General features: G+C 35.8%; 1 protein-coding gene across 7 annotated transcripts in view; it reads left to right on the top strand.

Moving 5' to 3' along the window:
* The first annotated feature begins 6,277 nt into the window (after nucleotides 1–6,277).
* The window catches only part of CDC42BPA (CDC42 binding protein kinase alpha), a 154,519-nt gene continuing 137,607 nt past the window's right edge, over nucleotides 6,278–23,189 (top strand). For 4 of the 7 annotated variants that reach the window (XM_039341746.1, XM_039341747.1, XM_039341750.1 and 1 more), the window contains exon 1: nucleotides 6,278–7,853. In XM_039341746.1, coding sequence (XP_039197680.1) covers nucleotides 7,676–7,853 — 178 coding nt within the window. In that variant the 5' untranslated portion in view covers nucleotides 6,278–7,675. The remainder of the gene's footprint in view (nucleotides 7,854–23,189) is intronic. The other 3 variants (XM_039341752.1, XM_039341748.1, XM_039341751.1) reach the window with 1 other exon arrangement.

Genomic DNA, 23,189 nt, shown 5'->3' with positions numbered 1-23,189 from the left:
TCTCACTGAGGGCTTACTGAGAACCTAACACCACCTAATGTTCTTCAAACCTTCCCAGAGCCATTTTAAATCATATTTAAAATGAAGAGAGAAATATTCTTCCAATATTCTTCCAATATGAAGAACACATCTCTGTCTCTTCCACATTAGATGTTATGCACTTCTTGCATATGAAGAAATGAATTATGAGTCATTTGCACTTCCTATCTTGTCATTTCTGACAAATATACCAATCAGGGATTATGCAGGCAGAATTAAGTTTTTACCTTGTATTTCTTCAGTAAGAGACATGGTTTTGCAGACAGAGTGTTGGCTTATGACCATAGGATCACATTATTGCTTTATTACAGTACGAGCAATAAAAAAACATTTAAAGGCATTATATTGCATTGCAAAATCATTGTCTGATATATTATCTGCTGTATAGTTTCCATGTTCAGCACTCCTTTTTTAACTTTTCCATAATTAAATGCAATCAGAGAAAGAAAGTTGCATTCCCAAAGAGGAAACTAATTCCCTGGCAGAAGCAGGAATGGAATCAAAGAATCCTGAGGTCCTCCGGTTTAATCATCACAGATATAAAATAGGCTATTTTTATTGAAAGCAGATGGCACACATTTTTTCTGCCTATCACTTTAACTATATTTAATCTCTACATTAAAATGTGCTTATATCATGCCTAAGTATGCATATATTGCCATATTACCTCTGTATATATCCACAAATAGCTGTAATATGAGTACATATTCATTTACATATATCAGATACACATATAATGGATAGATTGACAGATAACTACATTAGAGGTGCAGCTGTGACTGAGTATCTTATATAAAGTATGCTATTCTTAATAGGGATTCAAGTCAGCTTTATTTTCTGGTCTAGAAATAATCTTTACATTAACTGTAAATTGAATGATGAGTGTGAATACTTCTCAATAAAATGTAAGAGTTATTTAAAAACAGTATTTTAAAGGGAAACTGTATAAAGCAATGGCCCCTTGCGGCTTGGTGGCCCAGCTGGGAGAGAGAGGGGAACTGGACCGCATAAATGGTGGGGCGGCGCACAGGCATGTACACATGCCTGAGCAACAGCCAACATGCATACACGCGAGTGTCCACCGCCCCGCTGCTCATGCAAGTTGTGTTGCATATGTGCACTCTGGCCAGCCACTTGCATGGCCCAATTCCGAATAGACCACAGCCCGGTAGTAGGCTGCAGCCTGGGGATTGGAGACCCCTGGAATAAAGTAGTAGATTTGATTTTCCTGAACACCTATTTTATTATGATTTTCTCTCCTGCCAACAAGTAGTTTTCTCCAGCACAATTTAATCATGAGAAGAAGAAAAATTCAGCATTTGCTCTTTTTTGTCCTTTTGTAGTTTTTTATGAATTTATATGGAACATTTTTCAAACTTATTGCTTTTTTATTTTTTAGCCCCTTTCTAACTGATAGCAAGATTGTACCAAATGTTATTAAGTTTTTATAGATGAAGGAACTGAGGTTCAAAGGTAGCAATTGGGCTTATATATCTCAGCAAGCAATGGTTTAACCATGATTTACCAAATGATATGTAAATGACTTGGTTCAAACAAGGTCACTGAGTGAGTAAAGAGGGAGAGCAAATAGGAGTTTGGTGGGAAAGGCTTTTCTTCTTCTTCTTCCTTTGTTCATCCAAGGAACATGAGACAGAGAAAACTACTGTCATGTCTTTCAGGGGATGAGCCGTGTTTCTTTTCCTCACTGAAGATGATGACAACACGCTGCATGCTGATTGCCCTCCTGAAAGAGAAGGGAAGGAGATAGAGGCATACCTATTAACCTTCCAGCCTACCAGGAAGAAGATTTTAGATCTGTCATAAGAAATGGTTGCAGGATAACAATACCAAGAGGCATCATAGAAGTTGAAAGGCAAACAAACAGAAGCAATATAGAAATGAACAAATCAACATAAAGGGCTTGCTTGCAAGAAGGGCTCCTTTTCTCTGGAGCTTCAGAATAGATTCCCAGAGAAGAGGTTTATGGACTCTTGGATGAAGAGCAGCTGCCATAAGTTTTAGGGATTGAGAAAGAGAACCCCACACAATTTGCAAAAGGAAAGCTTCCTACCTACACCCATGTGCGAGTGATTGGAGTCTCCCTACTAAGAGGGACCAGAAAAGCAACCTATTGGCCTGACAATCTGTTGAGATCTGTTGAGATCCCACTGAACATGGATAGATATGAATCCAATAAGGCTTGGACTGCTACATGTTTTCAGTACCAGTTTTCTTTCAAGTCTTCTGTAATTCCCCCCCCCCCCCAAATCTATCTGATCATATACTAAAACTGCGATGACTAAAACCTCTTAAATATACAAGAGGATTACTTTTATTCAAACTTTGCATTGTTTTCCAACATGCATAATTTTTCAATATGCATATTTCTCTAATATGCAAATGTCTAAAATTATAATTTATAAATTGATTGAAATACAGTTTAATTCAAACAGGTAAATATTTCAAGTAAAATTAGATAGTAACCATACTGAGTGGATTATTCTTTTACAAAATAGAGAATAGGATATTAAAAGAAAACCAAATGTCTACACTTCTAAATGGCCACAATTTCTGCTTCAGAACTCTTGAAAAATATTGTTAAAGCCAATTCATCAGTCTTCAAACCTTCCATAATGAAGGTTCATCTCATAAAGAAAGTGATTCTACTTGAACACTGCCCAATTTACTGTTTGTCATGGAAAAACAGAGGGAACAAAAATCCCCTCACTTTTATTCCCCCAAGATGGAAGCATGCCTCCTTATCCAATGATTTTGGTTTACATTGTGTGAATCTATCTGATCATATACGAAACAAACTCTGAAGGTACCTACAAATCCAACAAACTACTTTTTTACCCTAGAACAGGGGTCTTCAAACTTGGCCCTTTTATGACTTGTGGACTTCAACTTCTAGAATTCCTCAGCTAGGCACGCTGGCTGAGGAATTCTGGGAGTTGAAGTCCACAAGTCATAAAAGGGCCAAGTTTGAAGATGCCTGCCCTAGAGGACCATTGAATTGATAACTTATAAATAAATTCAGAAGTTGGAAGGCAAGTCAAGGCAAGGGTTTCTCTCAGTGTTTACAGACTTATTTTGCAGTGCTACAAAAGAAAAATATTATTCCAGTTTTTGACAAGTCAGAATGGAACCAGAAAAATGAAATTCATTTTATGAAAAGAACTGATCCTTAATATTGTACTGGTCCAAAGCTGCTTCTGAACTTCTTAACTATGGTTAAGTATGTCCATATGTCATGCAATTAAAGAATCTTCATCACATTTTTTGACTGTTATACAAATAGAAAGCAAACCTCACTTTCTTGTAGCATTAAAGATGTTACCTAGTGGGTAATGAAAAGTCTGCAAGAAAACAACTAAGCTCAAAGAGCACCAAAGACTCCACAGTTCAACCCTGAGCTACAAATAGTCTCTTCTATTGGTATTTTTGTTTCTTGGGAAGAGGCATTTAGATTCTCTTTGCATTTTCTCCATTTAAAATGTAGAATTCATCTTTTCAAGCAATCTTTTCATCAATGAAGGAGAATCTTTTCATCAAATCTCCAAATCAGTTCATGTTTCAAGTTGATTGCTTCATCATATCAATATAGACAACATTAAAAACAAGGAAAAAAGAGCTTTTTAAAAATATATATTTTATTAATTTTTATTAACATAATCACCTTAATATTTGGTAAACAGCATGTTGTCTGGGTTTATATTTACAAACAATCAGTAACAATTAGTTTCTATAATTCCGTAATCCACATAGTAGCTTTTCTTGATTTTCTCTTATTCCAATAATCTCACTTATTAACCTTAAATTAGTACATTTCTTAGTATTTTAATAAACAATTGAATATAAACATTGTTCTAGTATTTCTACGAATAACAACCACCTCAATGTGAAGCTTCTTTTCTAATTAATCATCTTAATCACCTTATCATAGATCCTGTTTTTAAAGTTCTTATTTAAAAAATAGCTTTAAACTGCAGCACTAATCTAAAATTAAACTCAACTAAACATAGAATTTATCTTCCATGCCATTCTATTCGTACTGGTTAGCTTGTTATTTTCTTAGCATGTTGAAAATTGAATGATATTAAGGAATACATAGTTCCTGGTTTTTTTGGGATACTTCCAGTTTTTATACCATCTCCATCATACTCAGAAGCAGGGAAAAAAATGCTAATGTTTGAGAAGGGAGCAGGATAAGTGATCTGCAGTAAGAAGAAAAAGTAGAAGAACAGTTCCCAAATATAATCTCTGGGAAAGATATCTCATTATTCTGCCTCCTGACTGGCTGTTGAAAAAGAGGGGACAGGCCAGTAGCCATATAAAAAAACAGGAAGTTTTTAGCCACAGACTGAGTTAGTTACAGTGATAGTAACCATAGGATAGACCAGTGGTGGCAAACCTATGGCACGTGTGCCAGGGGCGGCACGCGGAGCCCTCTCTGTGGCCACGCGCCATCACCCCAGCACATGTGGTCTCTAAAAGTTCATCATCACTGGCCTTAGGTCAGCCAGCTTGGAGCCGCCATTGGGGAGCCCACCATCCCACCTGCCAGAGACCCCCTGGATCTCCCCCAACCCTGTCCGGCTCCCACAGATGTCCCTCCCGATAAGCAACATCAAGGTGGCTATGCCCACCCAATCTGCCATGACTACTGCAGCCACACCCATCCAGTGGCCACGCCTACCCAGTCTGCCAAGCCCACTGTAACTGAGTCCACCGAGTGGGCCACACCCACCTGGCACCCGGTGATATATAAGTGGGTTTTGGGTTGCAGTTTGGGCACTCGGTCTCTAAAAGGTTTGTCATCACTGGGATAGAATCATAACCCATTAAATAATTTACTGTACAGACTGAGAAACAAAAGTTGCTATATTTTGAGTACAGAATTCTACATGACAACTATATAACCTACAATCTTTTTTGAAAATTGGTATACTGTATATAACACTTTTTACATATATGGATTTATTAAATCTTTGCAGTATGGAACATGTGAATATCTGTCACATAATGTGATTGTAAGACAGTTCAGGAACACAAGGTACCGAGACAAGCCCCCCCAAAGGAGGGGGGAATTATTCAGCCAGAATTTGTACTTATTCACTAGGTTGATTTTGTACCTGTATCTACATGTAAATTATATTGCCAGTTTTTATTGGTACTGCAAACCAGTGTGATGCAGAAGGCAGTGAGGAAATAGTGATCCTAAATTGGGGATTACTGATCCAAAGTTAGGCACTGAATTTCATGACTTGGACCCGTTAATCCTATCCTACACTCCTTATCTAACCACACTGATTTTTAAAAGATAAATTAAGTAAAAAGTGGAAAAAATGGAAAATACTGGAGAGAACATCAGCAAAAGATTCAGTACGTGTGTATCATGGGAATGTTAAAACTAGGAGGTAGAGTTGTCACCAACGACTATACCAACCCCAATTTTCAACAACCATGCCCTTGAAATGGGATGCAAAGGGTTGTTAACATCAGATGTTCTTTTTCTGTTATTGCTAAGAGTCAATCAATCAGTAGGTATCACAGGCAGCTTTACAGTTTTGGAAGAAAAATGGGTGTTGTTCCAAAGGTGCTTTTTTCAAGAGGCAACTGGACTTTCTTGTTTTTCTTTGAAACGTTTCACTTTTCATCCAAGAAGCTTCTTTAGCTCTGACTGGATGGTGGGGAATGGAAAGATTTATATTCCATTTATTATTTAATATTCCAGTCAGAGCTGAAGAAGCTTCTTGGACGAGAAGCGAAACATCCTCAAAGAAAAACAAGAAAGTCTAGTTGCCTCTTGATATAGCATCTTTAGGACGACCAATGACCTGGATGACTGAGAATCTCCACAGACAAAAATGGACGTTCTTTCCAGTTTCCCGTCATCAAATACTCTCTCTTTAAAAATGCAGGGGGGGGGACAAACCGCGACTGTTAAAAAATTGTGGGAGAAGCGCTTTTAAGCGGTCGGCTGGATCAAATGCCAAGTAGCTACAGAGTTTTCAAAGTCCCAAGGGCGAGATGGGGTTGCAGAGCACAGGTATGTTCTTGCGGGTTGGGTGACAGCGCTTGACGCAGCCAGAGGAGCCCCAAACACAGCTTAGCAACCTGGTCCTGCAGTAGCCCGCAGGGCGTTTCCGTGCGGCTGCTGTTCCCTCCCCTCAGGTCCGCCTGTATCCCTGCATTCCTTGCTGCCGTATAAGCATCTCTCTCCAGCGCTCTCCGCTCCCTCCCTCTCATTCCCAACAGCTTGCAGCCTCGTTTGCCTCTCTGCAGCTTCGCTCGCTCAGAGCTTTAGGAGGGAGGGTGAAGAGGCCGCCATGTTGGATCCGGAGAATTCAGTAGCAGCCTGAGCTTATGCATGGGGCTGTGTGGTGTCAGGGAGGGCGGACTGTGAAAGAAGAGGAGGAAAACAACCACAACGAGGAAGAGGAAACGGAGAAAAGAGTGGGGGGAGTACAGTCTATCACTGTTCGCTACTCGAAGAAGATGCCCTAAGTATGGTGGACCGAAAGACGGGCAGCATCTTTCCATCTCTTGCACTAGAAAACAGCAGCAGCACAGCATCTTTTGGGGGAAGCGCGCAAGCGGAGTGGGAGATGTATGTGGATTGAAAAAAGCAATATCCTGTCGCCCTGTCAAGAGAAACGAGCTAGAGGACGTGCAGCGATATGGAGAGGATTTGCTAGGATTATTACCAGCCCAGCCTACCCTTCCCTTGACTGGATGTGCTAATACAGTATTTAAGAGAGGACAATTATTACTTTCCCCGATATTTAAAGAGGGGTGTGACTTCCCCCCTCCACATGCTCCCCCTCCCCAGGATATTGGGGAGGGAGGTTAAGGAAATACAGACTATACATTATTTTTTGGAATGGTGAAGAGCCTTAATGGAAGAGTGGCACTGATTGCCCTAAGGAAGGATTCTGTTTCTGAGGACTTTTCTTCCTCTCTTCTTCCCACTCCCCACTTTCTGAAGAGTTGCCACTAATGCATTTTCTAAGAGGTGGTGGAGGTGGAGGTGGAGGTGGTGGAGAAGGTGGAGAAGAAGGTGGTGGAGGTGGTGGATATTCTCCAGCACTAGATCTTCAGAATCCTGTGCTTTTTATTTTTTGCCCTCCCACCTTCAAATAGCTTTCTTCCTGCTGCTCTTTCCTTGAAAGTGAATTGTTATTGCAAATGGAATGGGGACTTTACACTTAAATGATGCAGAAGGATTCATTTCGGGATTGGGTTTCATGATCTGAATTTCGAATGAAGGAGAAGACCTTTAAAAATCTATATGGATGACAGAAGAGTGGATTCAGTCTTGGGATTAAATTTTAATTATTATTTAAATGTATAAAGTATATATTTTCTCTTTTAATTGTTATTAAAAGAGATTTTAGGATAATTATTTTTCTGTAATACTCTGTATATATTGTAGATGTATGTGTGGACAGACTGACCAAGTTACAATTCTCAGAATAGCAGTTCTGAGATGGATTATATGTTCAGCACCATCTTTAAAGCACTGACTTTTCAAAATTCTTTTTATAAACTGTAATATATTCTAATGTGCTAGATTTGTCAAAGATAGCACAAAATAATAAAGAAGGAAAGTCTGTTAAGAACTGAAGCAGCCATGTCTGGAGAAGTGCGCTTGAGACAGTTGGAACAGTTTATTTTGGATGGGCCAACTCAGACCAATGGGCAATGCTTTAGTGTGGAATCCTTGTTGGATATACTCATCTGCCTTTATGATGAATGTAATAATTCACCCTTGAGAAGAGAGAAGAATATTCTGGAATTTCTAGAATGGGGTAAGTTTGACCATATACACTTAACAATTACACATTTCTCCACAATTTGTTTGTTTTAGTGTGACTTATATTTAATCAACCTATGCTAATGATTTATATTAATTGGTACTGCTGTTATTAAGACATTAGGTATGCATCTATGTTATAGTTTTTATATTCATCAGTAACCATAATTTTATGTTGGGAATCTCTGATTTCAAGAAGTAAGAAGTTTTAACTGGTCTTGGTCCTGTAGCTATGTAAAATGACTTTTTAAGGCCTAATATAGAAAGATGATGGAAAGTACTATTTGAGTTGAGATGTGTGTATGTGGGGGGGAGGGCAAATAATGAAATCACTGTTATATGTATATTATGTAAAAATAATGAATGTGAAAGTTAGATATGTTCTGAACTACTGTTGATTTGGCTGTGGTAGAAAACAAAGAACCTACGTTTGTTTTTTCTCACCATCCATACAGTAATGAAACAGGCTTTTAGAAGACAGAAATGTCAAACAATTGGTAGTTAGATAATATTGGCATGATGACAAGGGTGGTTATTTATTTCCTTCTCAGTGTATAATAGTTAAGAGTACAGGTTGAAGTTACATGAGAATAGTTATTTTGTGACCTCCAAGCATTAAAAAAAGTACTGTATATATTTGAAATGATGCAAAAAGATTTTTATGATATTATAGGATTTTTAAAACAAGCTACTTGAAATTAGAGAACATACAGTGGTTTTTCTAAGATCATATGAAAATATCTGAAAGAAAGCAATTATGATTATACTTTACAATCAAAAGAAGTAAAGCAAACTGAATTCTCGTGTATATTTCATTTCAAAATGAGCAGCTAAAGAATTATCAGTGCACTTTTAAACAGGTTTACTCAATATCACTAAATTCTCTAGATCGTTCTAGTGTATAGCATAGCGTAATATAGTGTAGTGTGTTTTAGGATGACAACCTAACAGTTGCTTAGATATTATCCCTGAACTTTTTTGTAATATTTAAGAACATTTTTTGGTTGATAATATTGCAGCATAGTTGCCATTAAAACTTATTGTATGTGTTTTCATTTGTATTAAATATTTTTAATATACTGCCCACTCCATACATGCCCACACATAAGCATACATATACATAGACACTGTACAGAAGGGTATAATTATACTGAAGACATTGAACTTGGTATCAGTTACATCAATATTAATATGGTAATAACTACATATGTTGACTGTAATCTGTTATACATTGTGAAGTAAATGTGTTGTTCCAGCATAATGAAAGAACTTTTATTGTTTTATTTAATATGTTTCTACATATTTTTCCAAGTGGCAGAGCATGTGGAAAACACCAAAACATTTTTTTTTCAAAATTACTGCACTAACCAGGCACTTAGGGTCAATACTGCTGAAAAATAAAGTGCTATTAACATATGTTATTATTAATATAGTAATTCAAGTTTTTCTGCAGTTGCTAAATTATTTTCTTTTTCCATGTTTTTTAGTGCCAGACGTGCATTGTAGATCTATACATACATGATGAAAAAAACAGTGAATAAGATAATAACATAGGCTTGGCATAACTTTTGTTCACTCTTACAACATTTCTGCCACACAACCTCCAAGGTAACTTGCATATAAGCAAGAACAAACAATGAAAAAAAAAGAAGAAAACTTAGGTACTTAGTTGGACATTATAATGTTTTCATGACAGGTTTGAACAGAAACATTTTGGACAGGTGATGTCTGATAAGATGGTCTCAGTAAAGCAGAGGGAAGTACTTTTGTTTTCCATCTTTCCCTCTGAAGTAGCCTATGACTGATTGTCAGTTGACAGAGTACCAAACACAACTGGAGTGTCCACAAAAATCTATGAAAGGGCCCTTTCTCGCTGTCTGCAGCAGCACCTTCATTTATAGAATAGAATAGAATTCTTTATTGGCCAAGTGTGATTGGGCACACAAGGAATTTGTCTCTGGTGCATAAACTCTCAGTGTACATATAAGCAACAAGTGATAAATCATGATCATAATCATAAAATACAATAATGATAAATCATAAGATGCATTTAGTAGTAAGAATATAAAACTTTTGTAAGTGCTGTAATATATCTACGAAGTGCATAGAGATGTTCATATAAAGCAATATTTTGGACAACATATTTAGGTAATGATATGTTTAGATTTAATTTAGAATTAACTTTGTGGTATGTTCCCCTTTGAGTTTAGGATTCATAATACATACTAAATCAATTCACTGTGGAGAGATCTTTAAACAAATCTTTATCAATTCATGAATTAAAATAAATGTTAGGATTAATGCAAATGTTAGAATTTATTTTTGAAATGTTAAGCATAGCCGAATAAATTTCCTATGCAGTTTTGAATTCTTTCAGGACTTGCATTCAGCATATGGTCAGCATAATTGTCCATTATTTCCGATTTGTTAGTATTTATTATGACAGAGTTGGAGGGGAAGCAAAACTGACAGTTTTTATACAAATCTACTTTTGATATAGATTTACTTTATATGTAGATATTTTTATGGAAAATAACACATTCAAAAATGCTTACTGTTTTTCATGTGGAACTATAGGTGACAGAAGTTCAGTTTTTGTAATTTGCCTGACCTGACAAAAAATCTTGAAAAATATATAACAATTTTGGTGTTGAACTACTGCACAATAGTTACTTAATATATTCCATTTATACAGGATTTGTGCTTCACTATTATTTAGACTAAAAAGGTGGAAAAAATAAGTGCTTTCTTGTAATAAATGGAGCCTGGAAAGATTTGAAGATACTAAGTATGTTTTTTTTTTTATTTGTACCATGTCACTGGTGACTGGATAAGGAAATTTAGGACAGGATGTAGAAGATAAAATGAAAGACTACAGCAGAGATGTTAAAAATATGTTAATTCTTAATGCAGAACACTTTTTAAAATGGAAGATAAGGTATCAAGGATATCTTGATTTTGACTGAAAACTATACTGTAGTTAGAAAACTTTAAAGGCTGTAGTCCTAATCTTATTGCATTAGTCACATTCACGTCAAAGGGAGTTGTTCCAAATGTATTAAATAATCCTACCACTTAGCATTTATGTATTGTACTATATTTAAGGCACTTCAGTCAAAGTTTACATTTTATGAAATATGTATTATACAGTAACAAGATTATTAATGATTATTGTGAATTGTATAGACTAGAATGTAAGAAAATGATACTGTATCTTCATTATTATGCCATTGCTATTTCACTGGCAATTCAGTAACGCTGCTCAATTACTCATCTAATTCTGAATATTTTTTACTTCAGCCTTTTGTAGAGATTTAGTAGCTTTTTAATAATATTATCTGGAAATTAAATTTTATGTCCATTTCTTAAGTGTAATAAAATTATGGATTTAATTGAAATTAAACTGGTAATAGATGACTTTATCAAAGCATACAAAAATTAAATTTAAATGTAATGTAGAAAGAGATTATTTTCAGGATGTATTTCATATGATTACACATATAGTTTCCTCAGAATTGGAGGATGATATACAATTTTATATGGTTAGTTATAAATATTTATCACATAACTAATCTGAGATTCCATTCATTTACATTAGTCCATTTAATGCACATATTAATTAAATTTTTGCTCATTTATAAATACGGTTTAATAAAGATCTGGCTTACCTTATACTGTAAATATTTAGCATTAAATTGTAATTGATGGAAAGCTTGGGAGTATCCCATATGTGAACTTTAGATTGTCGGTTTAAAGTTACAATTTTAAGTAAGAATAACAACTAGCAGAGCAAACATGCAATTAGGAATATTACTGTACCAGCTTCAACATATTATTTTCCAGTGTTTTTGGTCTAGTCTGCAACACACCTACAGATTTATTTTGGATTTGTCTTCATAGGGTTTGCTAAATTCTATTTAGTGTTGGAAGGTCTTCCTGAGTCCTGGGTGTCTGACTGGCAGTCTCTGTCACTGTGTGCGCACATGCCTACAGGGACAGCTGAGAGCAGCTTCTGAAAAAGCCAGCAAGCTGGAAAAAGATATGGCAGCTTTAAAGATTTGAAAAGTGGTGTTTTGTATTTATTTCTGTATATTCTGAATCACCTCTATTGCGCTACTTGCTAGTTTCATAATTGAATTTTGATTTCAAGAAAACTCATGCTGTTCCGTGATGAAACTTTTTCAGATCCTCAGGCCATAATCCTTTGCATATTTCTCTGGGGTTTATTTCCAAAAGAATGTACATAGGATTGCACTGGAAGTAGCAAATTCTATCAGCTCCATAACTATGATTAATTTTATCAGACTTAGTTATATATTACAAAAGGCCTTGATAGTATTGATTGCCTAGCATTGTGAAAGTCCTAATCTGAACTTATACACAACTATCCATTCTGAAAATTATTTTGGCTGCAAGGTGACTAGTATTGAAGGACTTTATAGTAACGTATAGCTGTGGATCTGTGCTCATCTAGATTTAAAATGTTTAATCTGGGTTTGTCTTCTAGGAATCAGTGGGAATCTGGGAATCATTTTCTCTTTTTATGGCATAGTTTAATTTTGAATGGAAGAGAGTTTAGAGCAGATCAGCAATGTGAGCTTTGAAATCTCATTGGTCTAGTGAAAACTAATTTAAAGCTTATGGACTGTTTCAGTAATGAGAAGGAATTAAAAGGAGGGTTGAGAAGGAGAAAGAGGAAGCTAAGCAATATAGTTTGTTAAAGCAGAATAAATGAAAAAGACATGAAAAGCCCATTCAGTTTAGCTAAGGGTTTTACTTCATGGTCCTTGGAAGAGATACAAGGGATGTGAACATTGCAACCAAACATTATCAGAAGCAATATTTTTTTTAACATCTTAGGGCTTCTTCTCCTTATTGGCATTGATTATAAAGATGTGTGTGCTTTTAATGTATTGAAATGACTAGAACATTTTCTTATCCTGAATTTACTTGTGGAGCCTGAAGTTTTATTTAAGATATTTTATGCTGAATTGTATGAATTGTACTGTTGCCGAATGGTATGTTATCCATATAAAGTCACAAAACTGAAAGGGGGCATTGAATCCTGCCTTTTGCTCAAAGTGAAATCAAATTAAAGTAACCCTGACAGATATTTTTCCAGCTTCTGCTTATCTGTAATGTTACAAAAGGTACAAAATGTTTTATTTGGCCTTGCCATGTACAATTGTTCACATCTTTCTTAACCCAGAAAGTAGATAACTGAAGCACCTTAATTTATAACTCTCTAATAGCAATAGCACTTGGACTTATATACCATTTCATAGTGCTGTAAAGCTCTCTCCAAGTGGTTTACAGAGTCAATGTATCGTCCCCAACAATCTGGGTCCTCATTTTACTGACCTTGGAAGGATTCTAATCACTGTACCATCATGACTCTATAATACTTTACAGTGCAGGAATTCCTTGATTTAGGACCCCAGTTAGGAATAAAAAATTGTTAAACAGAGCAATAGTTAAGTGAGACATCTCAAATCACTCAGTGAGTGAGATATGATATGACTGTGATTTACAATTCTCATTTACAATTCTCCCTGCCAGCTTCCCCATTGACTTTGCTTGTCAGAAGTTGTTCCGTGAGAGGGGTGGACTCAAGGTACCGAATTTGAAATTATACTATGATGCGGTGGTTCTAACACTAATTAGTGATTGGGTAAATTTGACAAACTCTGAGATATTACATTTAGAGGGATGGGATTTACTTTTTGGGTGGCATGCCTATTTAATATTTAATAAAAAAAATGGATTGGGTCTTTAAAGCTCATATTTTAAGAATTTCTTTACTTAGGACCTGGAGAAAATATTACAAAAGTGATTTTAAAGTACCATTATGGGCTATACCTTGGCATGCGATAGAAGGAATAAAAAGAGGTGCTAAAATGGATATGGTATCTTATAGACAGTTACTTAGATGGGATGGACAAAACTGGCAGTTAAAATCACGGGAAGAGTTAGCGCAAGAAAATATTATTTATTCTTGGTTCCAATATAGGCAACTAGTAGATAGATGGAAGGTGGATTGTAAGGTGGGTCTTCTTAGAGAAGATGAAAATCTTATTAAGCAAGTGAAGGATCAAAGACAAACCCACATTAAGAGGATTTATGGGGTTTTAGTTGAATTGGATTCAGAAACGGAACTAATTAAAGATTGTATGATCAGATGGGCGCAGAATTTTGGTGAGCCAGTTTCATTGGACATTTGGGAAACCATTTGGGTGAGAAATGTCAAATTTACACAAGCACAGAACTTAAGGGAGAATTTTTATAAAATGTTTTATAGACGGCACCTTGATCCACAAAAAATGTCTCTTATGTACCCTGACTTACAACCTAAATGTTGGAGATGTGGTTGTATGGATGCTACCTATTATCTTATTTGGTGGTCGTGTAGAGAGATAAAAGCATTTTGGATTAAGATATGGTGGAATATCCAGATAATTTTTAGAAGGAGGGTAAAATTTACTCCGCAATTATTTTTGTTGGGTATAGTTACTGATTGTGATACAAAGGAGGTTATATTGATGTTAAATTTGATTACAGCCGCGAGGCTGTTAGTAGGACAATATTGGAAGAAGGAATCTTTGCCTACATTGCAGGAATGGTTTCTTAAAGTGTCTTATTTGGCGGAAATGGCAAAGATTTCAGCTTTTTTAAAGGAACAAACGCAAGAGAAATTTCTTGCTGTTTGGGATAAATGGATAAAATTTATACAATTTAAATTGGATATAAAAAAATATCATATAGCTTTTTCATAATTTTTATTTTTATATATATACATATATATGTTAATGTTATATTTTTTTTTCTTCTTTTTCTTTTTTTCTTTCTATAAATATAATTTTTTAATTGTTTTTTTAATTAAGCCTATATCCTGCTCTGGGAAGCTCAGGGGGGGGGGAAGGGGGGTGTTTGGGTGGGGGTGGGGGGAGGGGGGTTTTGTTGTGTAATGTTTAGTTTTTTTTTTTCTCTTTGTATATGTGGTTTTTTGTTATTGTATTGTTTTGTTTTTTTTGTAAAATTTATAAAACTTTTTAATAAAAAAAAGAAGTTGTCTGGGAAGGTTGTGACAGCAGGGTGCTGCCATCATTACAGGGGTAGTGTGAAGGTCATAACTTCAAGAATGGATCGTAAGTCACTTTATTTAGTGTTGGTATAACTTTGAACTGTTGTTAAATGAATGGTCGTAAATCTAGGATTACTTGTAAGGGTGTTCTTTGTACAATGTTGTCAATAACTTTTTTTCATTAATTTAATATATTTTGTTGTTGTTAATTGCGAAGTCGTGTCCGACCCATCGTGACCCCATGGACAACGTTCCTCCAGGTCTTCCTGTCCTCTACCATCTTCTGGAGTTCATTTAAGTTCACACCTACTGCTTCTGTGACTCCATCCAGCCACCTCATTCTCTGTCGTCCCCTTCTTCTATTACCCTCAATCTTTCCCAGCATTAGGCCCTTCTCCAATGAGTCATTCCTTCTCATTTAATATATTATATTCTGTCACATTGTAGATACAAACTGCAAAATGTTTATTTCTATTATTTTCTATTGCAGCTCAGTGTTGTGTATATGTGTGCATGTGTACATACACAAACATGCACACATGCAAACATATACAAACATATGCATGATGTTTGGTGAACATCAATATGCTCATAGATTTTTTTCATTGGAATTTGTCTCCAGCAGCATCTTTATTTCCAAGAATGGTAGGATAGATGGCTACAGCTCAAAGAATTGTTAGTCACCCAGAATCACCTGGTTGAGATGGGTAGCTCTAGAAATTAAATAAATAAACTCAGTGATTTGTTTCTCTGTTGTCTTCTACTCAGAAAAAATAAAATAGTACAGCATCTAGGAGAAGAAGAGGCTTTCTGTTGAAATGCATGTCTTTTATCTGGCCATGCCCATGACTGCCATTTTGTGTGTCAATGTTTTTATTAACTTCATATACTGCTATTGCTAATAGACCTATTTTTCAACTGTTTATGCCATTGTATTACATTACATTGTTGCAATACCTTTTGGTTTTATCACGTACTCTACAGAAACAATTGTATTTTCACTTCTGTGTTTTACTCATAAGAATACGAAAGAGTTCATGGGTGACTTTTAGAAATACTATTAAAATCATACTAAAAGTATAGGGATTTTTATGTTTATATAATTGTCTCACTATTTAAAGCAGCAGTCCCCAACCTTTCCTGCTTTGCAGACCAGCAGTGGTGACAGGGCAGGAGAGGGGATGGTCCTGCATAAGCAGCAGATGAGTGCGCTTCTCTGCGCTGCTCATCTGCTGCTCATGTGCTTACGTATGTCTCCACCACTTGACAAGTGCAACTGCATACACTCACCCACCACTTGAGTGATCCAGTTTTGAACAAGCCACAGCCTGAGGGTTGGGGACTCCCTGATTTAAAGTATCTGATTGGTGGAAATGCTTCTAATATAGCACTTCCTAATTATGATTCAATGAAGTCAGCCATGGGCAATATCTTGATAATTTCCAGATTTTGTTTCTTTGTTCAGTCAGAGCAGTTTCGTTTCTCTATTACTTTATTACTAAAGGTTACTGTGGATAAATTTTGCATGGAGTGAAACTTAATACTTATCTTAAAATTGTCTTTTTATACCCATTCTATTTGAATCAGATAAATATATTTAGATCTGAATAGGAACAGCATTACATTCTAGGAATTAAAATAGCCCTGAGTGGCAAATACACGTTCCAAAAGTTTATATCCCACTAGAAACAGAGAAATCCACCACGTAACTTCAATAAAACATTAAAATATAACTCAAATACTATAATGCTGATAATCCCTGATGGTACCAGCCTCACACTCAAAACATTCTCTGAAAACCTGTTTTTACCAGTTTTTGGAAGATTACCAGAACGGATACTAGTCTAGCTTTGACAGGCAGGCTATGGCTATTTCATGAAACGGGGATCGCCAGGGAAAACCTACTCATAACTCTTTTGAACCCCTAACAGTCCAAAAGAATATTTTGGACATATCAATCAGAGAAGGCAATCAAGCAAACAAATGCCTAGTAGCCAAATGATACAGGCATTACAGTTTAAAGTCAGCACTTTGAACTGCATCCAAAAATCCATTGGCAAGAGCTTTTCTGTCATGATACCTACTCTTTAGAATATCATTCCTCCAGATTAGGTAAACTCAGTCCTTGGGCGTTTCATTAGGCTTTAAAGACCTGGTTCTGTCATCAGGTCTGGGGATTAGGCTCATGTGGCAGATCCCATGCAACAGTTGCTTTGATTTGTTATTGATGAATTTGCGCTTACCTTGACTACAATTTATATGTATTTAGATTGTTGCCATTTCTTTTCTTTTTTTAACTACCAATACTTCCAGCTTACCGATCGTTTGTTTAGCAACTGTTCAAAATTATGACAGTGCTGAAAAAATAGCTTTGCTATCTTCACAACGTCCGTCAATCAAGTGATCGCTACCACAGTCAGTATGCCTACCTGTAGGTTTTCTTTTCTTGCCCCACTCGCCCACTTGCAGAGCAGATTTATTTGAGAGGAAGAAACTGAAAGAAAGTAAGCTGTTTGCTTTTCTACACATCAAAAGCAATGTGATCATGCTAGCAACTCATCCTCTGCTATGGGGTGGGGGTTGTTGAAATAAGAAAGCTATTTCCATGGACATCACTCCTTTGCCTGACCTTTTCCAGCTGCTGGTGCAATCTCATTGTTCTTGTTGTATTCAAGAGCAAATAGTTAAAACAGTCCTTCATTTACAACTATTCTTTCAGGGACTGTTCAAAAATACAGCGGCAAAGTTAGGAGGCAGAGAATAGCCAAAGGTGTGAAATTGATTAGTTTTATCTCTTTTCCAGCAGGAAAGAACAGTTGTCCTTATGCGACTTCCCATTTAGCAATCTCTTCACTTAGTGCTAGAATTGGTCATTAAGCAAGGACTACCGGTATTGTTAGGGTCATGAATTTGAACATATAAATTTAATTAGTTAACAAATTAACTCAGGTTCAGATGCTATGCAGTGTTAGATCGTTAGAGCAAATCTCATTCAGCAATAACATATACACAGAATATAGAATATACAGAAATGCTCTGCTCTGTACCAGTTCTGGTTTCCAAGTTATCTTCAGACATTGTCCCGTCAAAGCTCATTGCAGTACAGGGATATGGTGATTTAGGCCTGAGCTAATGTTGCTCACAACTGCATGCCCCTAAAGGTATATGAAGCCTCTTTTGGACCAGGCTCAACTTTCCTATTCATCATTTGTTATAGAGATTAAAGAAAATTAGCTTGATAGAAATAATGCAGCATTGTAAACTAGGTAAAAGAGGACAAAACATTTTTAAAATTTAGAACAATGAAATAACATTTAAGAGTAGCTCAGGCAGATGTCTCCCTCATCCACTGAAAGAGGAGGAGATCCTATAATATAATATCCTTAATGAATAAAGACTGACTTATCACAGTGCACAAAGGACCGGGGAACAAATTAACAAGGGGAAACGTGCATAGTCTTGGCACATGTTACATTGTAACTCGAGAGAGTCTGAAATAATTTGATTTGTGATAACTCTGGGGCAGTGTTGCAAGTAATAAATCTCAACCCACTGAACAAAACCCTGTGGAAAGCCATATCTAATCATCAATTTCTTTAAGAATTTAATCTGAACCAAATCAAAGGCTTTTTCTGTCCTTAGCTATATCCAATGTATCAATAACTGCAAATTGTCTGGCGCCTGATCATTTTTGATAAACCCTAGTGGGAAATATATTAATATATTAGTAATATATTAATGAAATAGTCCTATAATTAGCGCAAAAGTTAGGCCCTTTCACCCTAGGTAGAGATACATAGTTAGGTATATATCTGCACCCATATATAGTGGATAATCTTTTCCAATAGTATCATGTAAATAATGAACAGAGGGAGTATCTTTCAAATGAATGTCCATCAAGTTGACTTCTCTTCTTTTTCCAGCTGGAACTACCATTTAGGAAGAATCAGAACAACTGCATAGTACTGCCACAAACTCCTTTTCTTTACTGATAATCCAGAGAGATGTCCTATTCAATGTATTTAATAATACTGAGAAGTACAGTAGGATGAAGAATTCTAAACTTCTTAGTTTTTAACAGTTAAAATCCACTGTAGACTGAGTAAGTAGCTTCTAATGGCCAATAAATGGAAACTGCTTAAATTCCTATCAATACTCTGCTTCTAAAATATTTCTAAGTTTATAGAAATATTATTATAGAATAATTCTATAGAATAATACTTAAATTTATTCTTTCTGTCCAAAACAGAAGACTATTGAAAATATTTAAATATAGTTTGGATCCTTACAGTGATTTTAGTGCTTGGATTAGTCCTCTACATTAATACTAGATTCAAAATAAATTTGGTGATGTGGTCAAATGAATCACATATGTTTGGCCAGTAGTATTTAATGGTTGATGTAATAATTATTGAAGAGAAAGCTGTATCTAAGGAATCTGATTGGTATTTATGTATGTGTCCATTCTAAAAAAAATGATATTTTTTCATTCCTTGCTGTCATTAAAATATAGTACAATTCTGATATCCAGAGTTTTGTTTCTAGTGATGAAATCTATCTCATCAGCAGTAAGAGGAGGCAATCTTTCCAGCAGCTCCTTGTGAACTGACAAAATCCTTTCATTAAATGGGAGATTTTTCACAGTAGGTTTGGTGAGTAGGAAAGTAGTGTAAATTGAGACAGGAGAGAAAAATAAATTCCAATTTGCAATTACATTTGTCCTTATTTATGCATTAAATCCTACCCCCAAATTTTTGATTATTATTTTTTAACTCTAAACTATTTTTATGACTTATGACATTTTTAAGATCAATTAAAAACTGTGATATCACTAACCTAAGAAGGTGGGAGGGTCCCAATATAAATCAAAACTAATTTCCAAATTATAAGAGGTGCGATGGCGCTGTGACTTAAAGATGCTGGAGATGGTCTTTGCTCTGGTGGTTCAAGCCCTAGCACTACATGGCAGAGTGAGCTCCCATCACTTGCCTCAGCTTCTGCCCATCTAGCAGTTTGAAAGCATGCTACAAGTAAGTAGATAAATAGGTATCACTTTGGAAACCTGGTGGCATTTTGTGCAGATGGTGGGACTGCTGCCGGTGCTGGAACTGTCCAGATGCGATATCTAATTATGAGGCGACATCGATGATGAGAGAAGGCCTCAGATGATACTGCAGGACACCACTCGTCTTTTGGATGTGGAGCTAATTCAGCCCTGTGGTGTACCCTGGATAGCATGTGAGTGCAAACTAAACAGACTAACACTCTTCGGCAGCTAAATAATTACTTTGTATTAACTATGTAGTCTCCTGGCTAATTGTACCACTGCCATAGACTAAATAAATAAACACATTTATTTATAAAAATAAATCCAATTATATGGCCCTGAGAGGAATATTTTCTGAATTATCTTCTAAAATGCTGTCTTGTGTAGTCAAATCTGATCCTTTTGCTAATTTGCTTTTAGAGGAAAATAAAACTATGACACAAGTAAAAACTCTTCTAGTTCACAGATGTTATATAGGTTTATTTGTATTTTTAACTATAATAGGCAGTAAGCATACCTGCTGTGACTAGCCCCTAACACTGATAATGTTTGGTTTTTTACATTAGTTGAATTGTTATTTCATGTTAGATTACAAGAATGATACATAGTGCTCTGGGATTCTTATATAATATTGTCTGTATTCATGAATGGGTTGTATAGCTGCTGAATAATTCCTTTTAATAGTTTCAACACACCCAAATTTGGACTTGCAATTTCAGACAGAAAATGCCACAGGGCAGTTCAGAGATTAGAGCATTTTTACCCTGTTTGCTTTGTGCTTACTTTTATTTAAAGACAAGGATTCTTAACAGACGTAGAAATGCTGTGGCATTTCATCCGTCCCTTGCAAAGTTCTACATTAAATATCCTTTTGGGGCCTAATTTAAAAAAGAATTTCTTGAGATTCTTACATTGACTAACATAGTAAACATTTGTTTTCTTTTCATTACTTGGTCTTAGGAAGAGTTTTTTTTTTTTTTTACAGACAGGCTTTTGGAGAAATTTATGATATTTTTGAATTCTGTCATCTTATATTTTCCCCCCGAAGTCATTTATAAAACTTCTTTGGTTAGAGAAATATTATGACATTCCAAATCTAATATTCCACTTCCAGTTATTTAGAGTAAGTCCCATGGTGGTTGGTGAAAATATCTTAAGATTCCATTGCAAGATTGTTCTGCTGAAAAAGTAAAAGATCATTTTAACTTTTCAAGAAAGTTGAAACTGTCAGTTTTACAGTAAATAATACAATACAATACAATAAACACAATTCAATAATCAATAGGATTGAAGCCAATTCAATTCAGCAGAACTTATTTGTTGGTACATCTGAAATTTCTCCTGAAAGGCTACTGTATAAACTTATGGTTATGGTTATCCACTGATTACTGGTAGTTCTTGAGTAATGACCATAATGTAATCTGCTCATCACGGTTGTAACTTGGGGCATTGTGGTTGTTAATCATATCTGTGTTCATTAAGTAAATGCTATAATCATTAAGTGAACTAATGGTTTACTATGAGCAGTTTTTCAAAACCTGAAAGTAAATGCCAGTTTTCAGCAAAAAAGTTGTAAAATGTGTTCATATGACCATAGGACACTGCAGATGTCATAAATGCAGCTCTGTTGTCGAGCCCCTGAAGTGCAGTCATGTAACTACAGGAGGGGACAACTGTCAGAACTTTGAAGTTGGGTGATAAGTATCACCAGGGAGGTCATATGGTTGCTAGGGAAACAGTCATAAGTCAAGGACTACCTGAAATTGATGTAGATCAGAGGTCCCTAACCTTTTGGACACCAGGGACCAGTTACATGGAGAGAGGTTTTTCCGCGGACTGGAGGAGGCATAGTTTTGTGTGCTGCCTGCATCCTGCGGATGGGGCTTTCCTTGTTTGTGCGGCCCAGTTGCTGACATGCTGTGGCCTGGTACTGGTCCATGGACAGGGAGTTGGGGACCCCTGATGTAGACGTTTTTATGTTTAGTTGTTCTGGCTCTAAGTCAGGGGTGTCAAACTGCTGGCCCGCGGGCCGAACACGTCACCTGGAAGCCGCGCCCACCCCATTGCCGGCAATGGCAAAACCAGCCCGATATGTTGCGTGACATCACATGACATCGCAAGTTTGACATGCCTGCTCTAAGTGAAGCAATTGATCTCATTGTTAGCCAAACCCCTCAAGGACTTTAAAAATAATAGATAATAACTACACTTTTAAAGATAAAGATAATAACCCACACTTTTAAAGATAAAGATAATAACCAACTTTTAATTGCACCTAGAAACAGCACCCAGGGCAGCTCTCACAGTACTGGTGGTTATATTGAATACTATGTCATCCTTTTTAATTTGTGGTCCACATTTTGTCTCAGTTGCAGTTTCAAATGGTCTTCAAGTGTATTTTTATGTAGACTGCAGTAATCAGTGTATGAGATGAGCGGCCATTGCTAGCATCTCCTGTTTTAGAAAAGGGTTGCACTCAAAGTTTAAAAAAAATCTTCCTGGCCACAGCCTTAATAATCCAGGAGGACCCTCAGATTGCACACCATCTTATTGAAGAGAAGCTTTTTTCCCCCTTCAATAGATATTTGAATTAAAAAAATAATAAACAGATAGAGAGAATTCAAAGGGGAAAGTTAAAAGTGAAAAAAAAAAGAAAAAAGGGATATGAATTTCACTGAATTTGAAATTAGTTGAATGGGAAAGGAGTCCTATGAGGTCTAAGAATGTGAACTTTAACAATATTTTAATTACTTCTCTTACTCTTAGTTGTGAGTAGAAATTTGTTATTAAATGGAGAGGAAACAGAAATAACCAGTTGCTTTATTCTTGTTGTTAAAATTGATATTCAAGTATTGACTGGTAGCTGGTAATTTTTACCAAAATATATAACATTGTCATCAAGCAAAAACAAGGCAAAAATTGTCAGTGTTAGCCTCCAGTATCATTATAAGATTATATATGTCTATGATATTACTGCATTGTTCAGATTTAGACTACACTGAGTAATTAAATGCACAGAAATGTTTTTTCTTCTAAATTTTTATGTAGTTCCTGTTTTTTGCTAGTTATTCCTTTGGAACAAGATTCTTCTGACTGACTGCTGAAAGTTTACATTGCCATCAGGATTTGAGTAACTTTTCTTCATTTGTCCTTGTGCAATTAGTCAGTTTCTGTTGGTTCATATTAGGAAGCTGAATATAGTC

This window comes from Crotalus tigris, unplaced genomic scaffold, assembly GCF_016545835.1.
Source record: "Crotalus tigris isolate CLP2741 ecotype Arizona unplaced genomic scaffold, ASM1654583v1 scf7180000017771.5222438, whole genome shotgun sequence".
Classification (NCBI taxonomy): Eukaryota; Metazoa; Chordata; class Lepidosauria; order Squamata; family Viperidae; genus Crotalus; species Crotalus tigris.
The sequence above is the reverse complement of the archived record's forward strand: the minus strand, read 5'-3'. Positions and strand labels throughout refer to the sequence as shown.